Source organism: Archocentrus centrarchus, chromosome 16 (assembly GCF_007364275.1).
Source record: "Archocentrus centrarchus isolate MPI-CPG fArcCen1 chromosome 16, fArcCen1, whole genome shotgun sequence".
NCBI classification, from domain to species: domain Eukaryota; kingdom Metazoa; phylum Chordata; class Actinopteri; order Cichliformes; family Cichlidae; genus Archocentrus; species Archocentrus centrarchus.
The window spans coordinates 1593127-1606753 of NC_044361.1; the positions used below are offsets into that span (position 1 = coordinate 1593127).

The 13627-nt window shown below is 43.2% G+C and overlaps 2 protein-coding genes across 4 annotated transcripts in view; one reads left to right on the forward strand and one right to left on the reverse strand.

Moving 5' to 3' along the window:
• The window catches only part of ntrk1 (neurotrophic tyrosine kinase, receptor, type 1), a 43336-nt gene extending 41071 nt beyond the window's left edge, over window positions 1-2265 (forward strand). For both annotated transcript variants that reach the window (XM_030749964.1, XM_030749965.1), the window contains one exon: window positions 995-2265. In XM_030749964.1, the coding sequence (XP_030605824.1) occupies window positions 995-1180 (186 nt within the window). In that variant the 3' untranslated portion in view covers window positions 1181-2265. The remainder of the gene's footprint in view (window positions 1-994) is intronic.
• Window positions 2266-4495: 2230 nt separating this feature from the next.
• Window positions 4496-13627, reverse strand: part of paqr6 (progestin and adipoQ receptor family member VI) — a 29663-nt gene continuing 20531 nt past the window's right edge. For both annotated transcript variants that reach the window (XM_030749966.1, XM_030749967.1), the window contains exons 5-9: window positions 10041-10167; window positions 9236-9332; window positions 7751-7895; window positions 6772-7076; window positions 4496-6672 (exon numbers count right to left, since the gene is read on the reverse strand). In XM_030749966.1, the coding sequence (XP_030605826.1) occupies window positions 6811-7076; window positions 7751-7895; window positions 9236-9332; window positions 10041-10167 (635 nt within the window). In that variant the 3' untranslated portion in view covers window positions 4496-6672; window positions 6772-6810. The remainder of the gene's footprint in view (window positions 6673-6771; window positions 7077-7750; window positions 7896-9235; window positions 9333-10040; window positions 10168-13627) is intronic.

Genomic DNA, 13627 nt, shown 5'->3' on the forward strand with positions numbered 1-13627 from the left:
TCATTTTTCCACTTCTACGAGTGCAGCTTTGAAAAACTCCACTTAAAAAAAAAGAAGCATCCTTTTCCAGGAAGCTTTTGTTATTCCCGGAGTCGGGATAATAAACGGAGCAGCATCAACGTTTCATTTAGAGACTAAATCTGAAAGCGTGAGTTTGGTACGGGGGGGGCTCAGTGCTAAAGTTTGAACTGCTTTAGTGCTTTTAGCACCACACAGATAATTGTTCCCTCAGCTGCGTTCAGGGGACGCCGAAAACCTCAGAAAGATTTCTTTCTTTAACAAATGAAACCAAAACTGCAGACGGATAAATACGGAGACATGTTTGAGGAAACTGTTCATATTACGGCTTCATCACAAAATACATAAAAATATATCGTCGCTGTTTTTAATGGAAACATCAAAACATGTTTGAATCTTTAACAGTTTCTCCTTCAGTTTTTTCCCCTAAAGATGAAATCTGAGTTTCATAAAAAATGTATTTACTGTAAACCTCTCACAGCTGATGACCTTTGACATCCATCGTTGGGCGGGCGAATGCTACCCAGAACTGTCAGAGCTGCGTTTCCTGTTCCCGCATGAGTCCACATGAAACTGTTAAATTAGCTTATTTATTATATTAAATTTAAAAAATAAACTTTAAATATTTTGTATAGTTTAAGACCAAAAAAAAACACTGTTTGAGCAGGTTCATTAAAAGAGTGTGATTGGTCCGTTCCAGTGATGTTACAATGATGTAGGAGCGCCGCCATCAGATGAATTGGAGTGGGTGTGGACTGTGGAAGGCTCCGGTGTCTCGTTTTTACTGTGGATTCGCGGTTTCGCTCATTTATCTGAAACTTCGAGATCAGACTCAGACACTCAGCGCCGTCACGATCTAATCCCATTAATAAGACGATGTGAACATATTCTTCTCTCTGAAGCCCCGAGGACAGGCTGACAATACATATTTTATTCTGGCTGTTAAAAAATGATTATTTTTCCCTGCTACCCACAGGCCATTGAATGCATCACGCAGGGACGGGAACTGGAGAGACCACGCACCTGCCCGAAGGAGGTCTACCTGCTGATGCAGGGCTGCTGGCAGAGAGAGCCCCAGCAGAGGATGGTCATGAAGGACATCCACAGCCGCCTGCTGACCCTGGTCAAGAACCCCCCGGTTTACCTGGATATCCTGGGCTAGGGGGGCCGACCAGGGAGCAGAGCAGAGGCTGGGGAGGTGGGGTTTCTGGTTTGAGATTTAAAACTTTACTCTGTTACTCTAATAAGACCTAATTACTCCAACAAGTTCTCTTTGGTTTCAGCTTAAATTCAGCCTTTTCTTCCGTGGATTAAAAAACAGTTATGCACGAATGAATTCATTTTCCAGCTGTGATGCTTCACGGGCGGTAAAGTCTGCTTCGAGCTTCTGCGCTGCAACTTTTGCCTCATTCCAGCTCGACTTTGACCCCCGTTTACCGCCCCGTCCTTTTCCTGGAAACCTGTCAAATGTTTACCAAAGAGTTTGATGTTTATCTGAGCTGGGATCAGCCTGATGGAGGCGCGTGCGCGGCGGGTTTGTCAGCTGATCTGCGGCGCGTTTGTGTTGAATTAGAAAAAAGTGAAAACTCCTTTTACAGATTTGAGTACAGCAGATAGTCATTTGTACAGTACAGTCACTGATTTTGGATACGTTTTGATAATAGAGGGTTATTAAAAAAGAAGCTTTCATTAATGTACATAATTCGGTCACAGCAGGAGCTCGTTTCTCTCGTGTCAGATTCAGTGTATCATACGAATATTTTTCAAAAAGAAGATGTTAGTGAAAATGTTTCCTGGTATAATAACTACTGTGTTTACATTTAATTACTGTCAAATATGAACTTCCAAAGAGTGACCTTTGACCTGCGGCCTGCTCACCCAGGAGTGGATTTTGTACAATCGTACCCACGTTTAACACGCTGCTGTAACCGCCTTCAGGATCGGAGCACTGCAGTGAAATTCGGTAAGGGGAGAAAGATGGTGGGGAGGCGACACCACCCTGAGAGGCAACAGATGGGTTAACTGAGACTCCAGGAGGAGGAGGAGGAGGAAGAGGAGGAGGAGGAGGACAGATGGCACTGAAACTGACACTGGAGGTGAATCTGCCACCGTAAAAGTTTGAACTGAACCAAATGGGGCTTTTAGAGGGTGAAAGACGTGTTGTGTAAACCACTGCGATGCCTTTACTGAATGTAAATACTCTGTATTAATGTCTAAAAAATATATATATCTCCATGTATTGTTACTCCAGCACTTTTGTCTGCCCTTAAAAATAAACAAACTTGATTAAAAAAAGGCTGCATCCTTCACAGGAACATCCCTCTGGATCAGTCAATCCGTCATTATCGTGCGCTTCAGAGCGAACAATGATTCGTGCTGCCGTCTCTACTTAAAGTTAGACATCTTAACAAGGCTATTCAAGAGCCTTCTATTATTTTGACGAACTAATCAGCAACCTGCGACGTCTCCACGGGATGCTCAGCAGACAGTTATTGAAAAGGAATAATCAAGTTTCATATTGCCTTACCGCGGGCCCTCCAGCAAACAAACACCCTCCAAAACCAAGTCTCTCCCTCTGCCTCGCCCCCTTCCTTCCTTCACCACCACCCTCCCTCGCTCGCTCCATCACTTCGTATGCAGAGCGCCTCCAGGGAGCGGTAATGGATTGAGAGTAATGCTATCATCCCTCTCTGTCTCTTTCTTTCTGTCGACCTCCTCTGGTGCACCGGGAGGGGGGATGAAAAACACTTGGACCCGTGTCTGGCTCATTGTTTCTTGTAGTGTCTTACAAGCAGATTCTGGGCGGATAGGATTAGTACACTCTGTCGTGTTTGTCCCCGTTATCCTTCAGGGCTCCATTTGTGGTTTCAGAATGAACCTTTTTAATAAGCACTCGAGGCTCCACCCCGGTTGGATGTGGAATATGACTATAATAAGAGCTGGAAATGAGGCCATTTCTAAAATGGAAGTCCTATTAGAGCTTTGCAGCAGGATACTTTCCTTTTCAATCTTCCATCTAGTCATATAATGCATGTATACAGGATATTGATTTCTTATGGTAATTATTTCTTCATGATAATGGTGGTGCCGATTCATTTTGTTGCACTGCTAATAATAAATCAGTCTGTGAGCTTTACTGTTCGTCCTGTAAGAGATTCGAGAACAGGAAGAGGAATGATTTAGCGAATCCAACTGAAGCAGGAGATCCTGCAGAACCTGACTGGAAGAATTCATGTGAGCCGAGCTGAAACTCACAAATCCATCATCACTGCATTTACCAGGAAACTTTCCTGCAGTTTATTAACCTCGAACACTGACCCTCCATTCAAGGCTTCCAGAAACAAAAGCTTTCCCTCTGTGAGCAGGTCAAAAAATCCAGCAGGTAAAAAACATTTTAATAATGGAATACATGTCAGATTGTTTCATGTGGCTTCACCAAAAAAAAAAAAAAAAAACGATTTATCCTGCAGATAAATCTTCGTTCTGCACCTGCAGTTCATTTCTTTATGGATGAAGGCTGAGCAGCAGAGATGAGCTGCACTCTGCTGCCCTCTGCTGGCCGCTCACGCACACTGCTCCAAGGATCTGCAGACGAGATGAGACGGTGACGAGCTTCACCATCATCATCATCATCATTCTGCTGAAATGATTCCAGGCAATAACTTCATGTATAAAAGGTTTTATTTATTACACAATTCTAGTAAAACAAAGCAGCGAATTATAAACTTTACACAGCAAAGAACAAATAAGTATTTATACATTTCAAGAGTAGTTTGTGTGTTTTTTAAACACAAAGTTGTACAAAATGTTAAAAAAGGCACCAATATCGTTTTTCCCACTGAATTATTACTTTTTTTTTATCCAATGGCTCCTCCCACTCTCATCTTTGGGCTCCTTTTCACGTCACTGAGCATCCATCAAGTTTGAAGAAATGACCAAACTGAGTGCTCATCACTTCTGCTAATTAAAAACCTGCCTCGACTACCTCTGAGGTTTACGTAACAAACGCCCTCGGTGACAGTGACCTTCTGTGGAGAAATCTGATTTATAATTGCTCAAATAAATGCAGATACCTGTGTGATGTGGGCGCCTCGAGCCTGACTGAGCTTAATAACTGGAACTGCTGCAAACAGTAAGAGGCTGAGAGGACGAGCAAAAATGCTCGTTTCCACATCAGAAACGATCCAACAATCAACAGGGTCAAACGGAGGAATGCTGAAAGATGACCGGAGAAAAAATAAATATATATCGGGGGGGGGGGGGGGGGCGGCTGCGTGTAAAGGAAGATGCGCTGTGATACTCTGCACACCGACCTCGGAAACATCTTAAAAACAAGTGCTCTAATATAAAAGTGTGTGTGTGTGTGTGTGTTTGTGATCCTACACACTCGCTCCGTGCTCCACATTTCAACTTCAGCGTCCGACACGGACCTGTGACACACCTCAGTCCTACAATATCACGTACAGTTCCCCTCTGATCAGCCGCTCTCTGCGCGCGTGTTAAAGGTGTGAGTGTGTGTTAATGTGTGTGTTGATGATGTGAGTGTGAGCAGTGATGATGAGATGTGTGTGTTTATACAGTACGAGCAGAATGAGCATCAGTGCTACAACTGAGAGGTTTAGTGATGTGAGACCCAGCTTCCTGTATGATCCGCTAATATTATGACGACATATCCTAATTAGTCAGTTATCTAATTAATGCATCTCAAAGTCTTTGTGCATTATTGGGAACAAAAGTTTCTCTTTAAACAACTAAAAAAATGTAAGACTGACTTTTTGAAAGATCAGAGCTGCAGATGTTTTATTATTGATTTCTGACCAGCTTCTTATTTTTAGCAGATTCACAGATTTTGTCACTCCAACAGGCTGAATATTAAATGCAGTAATGCAAATTATTTTTACACTTTTCAAACTGAAAATTCGCTCCAATTCTTCACTTGTTTTTTTCCTGAAGGGGGACAGTTCACTCGTAAATAGATTTTAATATTTTCCCTCTGGCCCGTTTGTCTTTACGATTCTGGCCCAGTTTTGGAGATATTGGCTATCGAGTCGTCCGCCTTCTCTTCAGTATGTTGGTACGAACTGCCACCTGCAGCTTTCTGCTCCAGCTGCGCAAGAAAAGCTCAGCAGCAACAATCCTGAGCGAGTTACTAACAGAGATCAATGTTCTCAGTTTGGATTTTAATCAGTTTCAGGCTGGTTTTAGTTTTTTTTTTTAAATACACACACATACACACACACACACACACACACACACACTGAAGACAGCTGACTCACAGTCAGGTACACACATACCTGTGACAAATGTTACCTGTCAAAGACTAAAACACAAAATCTCACTTCAGTTAATTTGTCTCAGGTTTATTTCAGTTAAACTTCTTCTTAAACCTGGTTTTAGTTTAGTTTAGTCAAACTTATGTGCAGCCTCGGTCAGTACTTCAACATCGGTCATGTAGGCCCCCCCAGCAGCTTCTTCAGGCTGGTCGACGCTGACGGTAGAAACGTTTTTGTGTAACTGGACCTGATTTCTGGAAAACTGCAGCTGAGTTTCTATTTTCTGAATGCAACAAAGCAAATATTCAGTTACTGAAGAGAAGGCAGACAGCTGTACAGCAGATATCTCAGGAACTGGGCAACTCACACAGAACCGACACACAGACGCAACAAAATGTGAACTTTTAAGGTCAAAGAGTCCTCGATGAGGTGGGGCTCCTGTTATGAGTTATAGTTGCTAAAAAAAAAAAAAAAAAGACCTTGTCTTCATTTTTGTTAATGCACCTAAAGCTGGAATAAATATTCTATAAACAGGTGAGTGGTAAACGTAAACAATGGTCAGAGTGCAGGAAAGGTTAATAATGCAAAGTGCACCAAAATACTGCAACAACACAAAGCTCCCACATTTAAATGATCCCGTGCTATGAATTACTAACTATACATTTCTCCTCTGTTTCTCTTCATTCCAACAGTAGTTACTATAAATCACAAATGTCTCCAAATATTAATTTTTATGTATTGATTGATTTTTATATTGACAGTTCAGAGTGGACCTGATGAGCTGTGATGGGGAGGTAAAAATGGTACCGTTTGCTCAGAGCATAAAACTGTTGAAGACCTTCAGGTGGGGGGGCCACTATAGTGTTGCCATGGGAACACCAAATGGTTATAAAAGCGGTACCTGTCTTTTAATCACCGCAGCGCTGAAACCTGTGGCAGACTGTGGGGTAAACGCAGGCAGCCAGAAAGAACTGAACGCGGCCCGAGTGGAATCAATAAGAGCCGCCGATCACGTCTGCATTACATCACGCACAGCGGAGAACGTGATGTCCGTCCTGCTTTAACGCACAGAAACACTGCACTGACCGACGTGTCCAGTTACAGAGAACATTGCAATAATTAATGATGCAAAAGGAGTTTCTGACACTGTTAATTAGAAAATAATCCCTGCAAGTTGTGACATGAAAAGTTTCCAGTTTGAAGCTTGTAGTGATGCACTGCAAACAGGCACTTGTGTGTTGTGTTCCCACAGCTCGCTTCCTTCAACCCAGAGCTTTTTTTTTGTGTTCTTGTATAAACGAGAAGCACAGAAACAAACGGCCGTCTGCAGATGTGCCCTCAGCCTCTCGCGCTCACACGATAAACGTGCCTGGGTCCTCAGCTGCTGAGGAAACACGTCAGACATGAAATATGGAAACACTTCATCTCAAAGTGACAAAACCGAAGGTGTTAAACAAGCACTACTGTGAAGCAGCCAAACCTTTCCTTTGGAAAGTGAGTCGGCCTTTATTCGGAGCCCTCACTGCTCCTTGCACCCGCAGGTGGAGGATTGCGGCTGGTTGGAGCCGCGGCACCGTTTCCACAGCAGCGGGGCGCTGAAAATGCCGATGATGCCCAAGTTGATGACGAGGCTGATGGCGAGCGCGCCGATGGTCCCGAGAAAAGACGGCATCGCTCCGTGGTTCAGGAGCCACGCCCTCCGCGACGTCATGTCTGCGATCACGCCCTCCATCTGGAAGTGGGACCCCACCACGGCGCAGACGTGGAAGAGCTGGTGGCTGTGACCTTTGAAGGACGACGAGTTTCAGTTAGTGAAATAAAAACAGTCGAGTTCAGTCAGTTACCAAATATGTTCCCTTTAATTTCTGCAGGGGGGGGGCTCCTGCTATGATAGGGAAGTGCATTATTTTATGATCTATATGTGTGAGCTGTTGTTACACGGAGTGCCTTCTTCCTTCAGATTAACTGCACCGTCTCAGGCTGTTTTCCAACATTAAAATGAAGATGATTAACAAACGCGGCGCCTTCAGAGGCGTGTGAAACAAAACAGTCCAGCGTTCAGGTTTGCACGCCATCACTTCAGAAGCCCGTTTGATACGGAGCCATTATTCAGCCCAGCAGGGAAAACAGTCAAACGCAGGCAAAGACAATAGAAGGCAAATATCAGAGTCTGGAAGGTAAAACCTGTTTGTTTGTTTTTTAGAGGACGTGATGTTTACTAAATAACGGAGACGCTCCTGAAGGCGCCGTGCTTTAAAGGCCCTTTCCCAAACTATTGTTCATAAAGTTATTTGTAATCATAACTTGGCGCTAACCCAATGAAAACGTGGGTTTCTAAAACTTCTCTGGGGATCAAACGCTTCTGTGAACGCATTTCTATTCAAATGTGACTCGTTTGGTTATTTTTTCCTTAACATCAACATCTGAAACACATCGACTGCGTTTGCTGAACGACGTACCGATGTAGTCAAAGCGGCCCGGGGCCAGCCTCTCCGGGAGGTGGGCGGTGAACAGGAAGCAGGTGAGGAAGGCGAAGAGGAGGTGGTAACAGTGACTGGACACGGCGTCGGCCGGACTGCAGCTTCCACCGCAGCACAGAAGAATCTAGACAGGAAAAAAAGAGCTTTAATTATTGAATTAAACAGCGATTAACACTGATTGTTGAGCATTTCTGACCCAGATAGAAAAGTGACTTGCATAATGCATAAACTAATCAGAGTGATTAGGGGAATTAACTGATGGCAGACGCTTGTATTAGATTAACAAAGGAAATCAGATCATTCTGGGACGGTGAGCCAAAGTCCCATTACATTATTAAAGAGTGGCACTTATCAGCATTTATGTAATAACACAAACCAACACACACCGCAGCCTTTGAAAAATACACTTGTTCAGGGTGGAAATTAAGGTCAAATTAAGTAAGAGAAGAATGCAATTATGCAAGTTTATTATATGTAACGTTCTCCCTTTCAGCTCTAAGCAAACTCAATTAAATCATATAAACAGTCTGCACCTCCCACACTGGGTTTGCTCCAATTTCCAGCTTCTTCATAGTGTCAGAGAAATAAAATAAAACCTTTATGTGAAGAAAAAGGAGCGAATCCTTCAAAATAAAACACACTTTTTCCTTTCCTCATATCAAACAGGGCCATGCTCTGAGTGGAGGCTCCAAAAATGGACCTGAGGAGGAAATCACTGAGCAGCAGAGAGAACGGGACCGGCCTTTAATATCTAACATTAATTAATAAAAATTATCATCCGGCGCCCGGGTGGCTTAGTGGTGAAGCTGGCGACCACATATATATGCCACGTTGCAGTGCGGGCAGCGCGGGTTCGAGTCCCAGCCTGTCGCCAATTGCCCGCACGTCTTCCCCTGTATCTTTCCCTCATTTCCTGTCTCCCTCCACTGCTCATAAAAGCCACTGTGGCCAAAAAAAAAAAAAAAAAAAAAAAAAATCATCCTCACAAAACTGCTTTAATGGAATATTTATTACTTTGTAATAACTGAAAATTCATGTGGTACGATATAATCTCACTACAGCAGATAAAAGTACCTAAAGGATAGCTGTACTGGATACATGTACATGCAGATACATGCATACGTGTACATGTAATAGTATATATATATATCTGTCAATGTTTTTCTGTACGCAGCCCTTAAAAATAAACTATTAAACAAATGAATAAAAGTCTTGAGCCACCCCCATTCCTTTATAATAATTATAATAATTTTTATTATTATTATCATAGATTAATTGGTTTGTAAAAATTCTGAAAATATAAAGAAACACTGTAACAAGTCACAATCAGTGAAAGTCAGAGCTGAGAGAGTGAACACACACACACACACAGACACACACACACACACACACACACACACACACACACACACACACACACACACACACACACACACTCCCTGGGTTCAGGTCGTGCACACTCACCCTGTAGAACAGCGGGACGGTGTCGAATATAAAAGGCACGACGAAGGCTGTGGTCCGAAGGGCTTTACTTCTCTTTGGGAACTGCAACTCCAGGAACCTGTGGAGACCAGCAGGGGGCAGCAGTCACTTCACTTTGTCCTGTCAGGCAAACTCGTCTGTCTCAGCACAGGCAGTGAAGCTAATGTAAGCTACGCAAGTTTAAGTCCCTCTAGTCGCTTTACGTTGGTGCTGTGCGCGGTGTCTGTGACACACACAGCAATCAAAGGCTGGTGCAGATTGAGATCAGGCTCTTCAGACTTTGGTGTCCTCTGGCCTACTGTAAGTGTTCAAGGGTCACGATCTGAGTGACCTGACAAATCCAGACTCCAGATATCTGCAGGATTTCAGTGATTCAGACTCCATTCAGAACCAGTTTGTTTTAATCAGAACTTCAGGATGAGAGGAAAAAGGCAGACAAGCTAAAAACTGGGTCTGAACTATTCTCATAAATAAGATCACATGATGGGGGGAACCCTCAGTTCAAGTGTGGACAGTCTCTGACCTCTGACCTACCTGAAAGGCTGAACATGTCCACAGAAACAGGGAAAATATTTGGCCTTGTTACTGTACACAGGACAGTAATCTCCTCCTATATAAACATACAAATGCACTACAAATGAAAACATTTATTGTGTAACAGGTTTGTTTTAATTCTACTGTTTCTTTAATTTATAATAAAACCTCCCCGTTTACATTCACTCCTGCTCTAAGTTCGATTTTCCACGTGAGCCTGAGGACAGGCAGGATGCAAACATCAGCGTCTCACCTGGAGTAGCAGGACAGGCTGGTGCAGAACACCGTGTTCCCAACAGCAATGGGAACAAAGTGCTGATGGAGCCAAGTGTTCACCCAACACTCGGGCATGACGTAGTATCCGTAGCTTATGGCACATCCTGAACGAAAGCACAGGAAATTTAAAAGTATTATCATGTGACTTCATCTGGGAGAAGACTTCAGCTACCAGCTGATAAATATGCATATTTTCATGTGATTATCATTTAAATTTCTTCTCTCAGAAAAAAAAAACAACAGAACAATAATGCGAGGCAGAGAAAGAAAAAGTATTCCTCACAATATCGGCTTTAATCTGAAATTCAACTACCTAACAAGACAGAACGGTGCATTTAGGATACGTTTAACGCACATTAAAATGAAAGCTGTGCGTTTTATTCCCAGCAGAAAGAAGAGCCTGTCACAGACCTCTAACACTAACTGATATCAAACACTGTATGAAATGCAGTAAGAACTGTGCGTAATGTGCAGCTCTGCACTTTTTCCCTGAGGAAACTTCGGCCTCTGCCGTCGTCCTGCGGTGACAAACCCTCCTGCAGCTCTTACTCCTCAGATGGACTTCCGAGCACGAGCAAATCTCGGCCCTAAGAAGCTTTGTGGTAGATTACGAGTGCGCCTGCCGCGGGTGGGAAACAGCATTTTCACGAGGCCCTCAGTTAATGCTTCACCGGCTGTCTGACCGGTGGGATTTTATATAGGGTGCAAAGATCATAAACAAATATGGACACGTGCATCTCTGAGACTGATCACCTGAACATTCACCAGCATCACTGTAAAATACACGTATGATCCAAAGGTGAAGTGCAAACAATATCAATTAAATTTTATTTATATAGCGCCAAATCACCTCAAGGCGCGATGGATTCAGTGGGGTTCGGGTGAGGCGAGCTGGTGCTGCTGGAAAAGTCAAATCAGCATCTCCATAAAGATTCTGATCAGATGGAAACGTGAAGCGCTCAAAGATCTCCTGGCAGATGCTGCGCTGACCAACCACCAACCGCAGATACGACACAGTCGGAAATCTTCACCCTGGACTTTGAAAGCTGGATTCTCTTCCTCTCCATTTTTCCTCCAGCTCTTGGTCCTCAGTTTCACAGCTGTAGCTCCTTTCCTGAAGATGCCTCTGTGGCGGCTCTTCATGCCTCAGTCCGCTCCTTGTGAAGCTCCAAAGATCTCAAATTGATATTCTTGACCATCTTCTGAAGGCTGTGGCCATCCCTGCTCCTCCCGGTCTTTTCTCTTGCAGTCAAACATATAAGCACTGACCTGCTGTGGTTTCCCGTCCTTGTGGACGGTGTTGATGGTGTTTGAATGGTACCTTTTACTCAAACTCAAATCTGAAGCACTGAGTTTCTGATTTTCATCATCAAAATCAGAACAAAAAAAAAAAAAGGCCTGAAATATTTCACTTTACAACTAATAAATGTAGAATGTATGAATATAGAATATACAGAGTTACTTTTTTGAATTAAATTATGAAAATATTTTTTTTTGGAGATGCACTCGTATGTGCTCACCTGCAGATATGCAGGTAAACTGTGGGAAAAAAGTCTGCAAATAACCGGCTGTGCAACGAGCACGGCTTCCTTAGCAGACAGGTGTGTTCGTGTCGCTCTCTGTGGAAATTCCTTTGTAAGGGCAGGTGCATGCTGACAGGGAAATGCTGCTCACAGGAGAGCTGCTTATGAAACCCATGTGGTTAGAGACTGTATGGAAATCAGACATGCCCTCAGCTCACTCCAAAGGCAACAATGCTTTGAATATTACTGTTATGGAATTTACAATGCAAACACTGTCTCAGAGACAGGAAGTGTTTCTTCTTCTGGGTCAGTGTGTTATTATGAATCCATCTTTGTTATTACAAATAAAAAGGCAGCATTTGTTCTTAATAACGACCTCTATTTTCTGAGACGCCTGAGGTCCTTCAACATCTGCCGGACTATGCTCAGGATCTTCTATGAGTCTGTGGTGGCGAGTGCCATCCTCTATGCTGTTGCATGCTGGGGCAGCAGACTGAGGGCGGCAGACGCCAACAGACTCAATAAACTGATCCACAAAGCCAGTGATGTGGTGGGAGTGGAGCTGGATTCGCTTATGGCAGTGTCGGAGAGGAGGATGCTGTCTAAGCTGCAGGCCATTATGAACAATGGCTCCCACCCACTCTACAACACAGTGATGGGACACAGGAGCACATTCAGTGCAAGACTCATCCCACCAAAATGCACCACAGAGCGCCACAGGAGGTCATTTCTACCTGTGGCCATCAGACTCTATAACTCCTCCCTTAATAGGTGACATTGTGGTTCATCAGTGTCATTCATTTATCAGTATTCAATTGTACATAAAATTGTTTAAATTTCCATATACATTGTACATACACTATATACATTGTACAAAAAAGGACTGTGCATATATATATAATGACACCTATTTAAAAATTTTTGCACTCACAATTTTCATATGTGTATAGATTTAGATGTGTATATAGTCAAAATATCTCTTTAGTCTTTATACTTTTATGCCTTTAGTGTATGTTATTGTGTTTTAGGTTTACTCATTTAAATGAAACGGTTGCAGCTGTAACAGTAGTAATTTCCCTTTGGGATCAATAAAGTATTCTGATTCTGATTCTGATTGATCAACCTGTTAAACGTGTTTCATATTAAAGAGCAGCTTCAAACTGTCTGACTTTACTGTGGTTGAAGCCGCCGCCCCTTTACCTGTGAAATATTAATTACTCATAAACGATTTCCTCAAAGTGGAATCTACAACCACGAAGACAATGAGAGTGATACAGTTCAAAGTTGGTTCAGATAAAGAGCTTACACTCTGAGCATTATCACAAAAATCACCGGGACTGCGCAGCCCTCTCTGCAGAGCATCTGCCATCCCAGAGTCCACAGGAGAGCTGCCTCCCTCATCCAAGACCCCACCCACCCCCCCAACATGGATTACTGACACCTCTACCTTCAGGCCGGAGGTACAGAAGTGTGAAATGCAGGACTACCAGACTAAAGAGCTCTCTTTCCCACAACCATCAGACTCCTAAACAGCTGAGCTGATAACGCCCTCATAGACATTTCTGCACTTGACTGTCACTGTTTGTCTGCGTACAGCTGCACATGCATGTTCAGACCATTTTTACCACGGACTGTTGCAACATAGGATATACGCACAATGTACATAACTTATTCTTCGAGAGTTACATTTATTTTTATTGCATGCTTAGTTTTATCTATTTTTGGTATTCTGACATCCAGTGTGGGCAGCAAAGTAAAAATTTCATTGTACAGGGAAACAATGTTTCTTCACTGTGCATATGACAATAAAGCTTTGAACAATTGAACAACTGATTGCTTAGTAACACCAACGTGCACCAAAGGAACCAAACACAACCACAGACATGAAACGGTGCTGCGGGAACGTCTGTATTCAACCCCAAAGTCTGAACAAGCAGCTCGGATAGACCTCATTTCCAAACACGGATCCTGAACACTTTTTCTTCCCTGCTGGAGAAACCCATGAAGGGAATGACAGCTCCACGTGCAGCGTTACCACGAG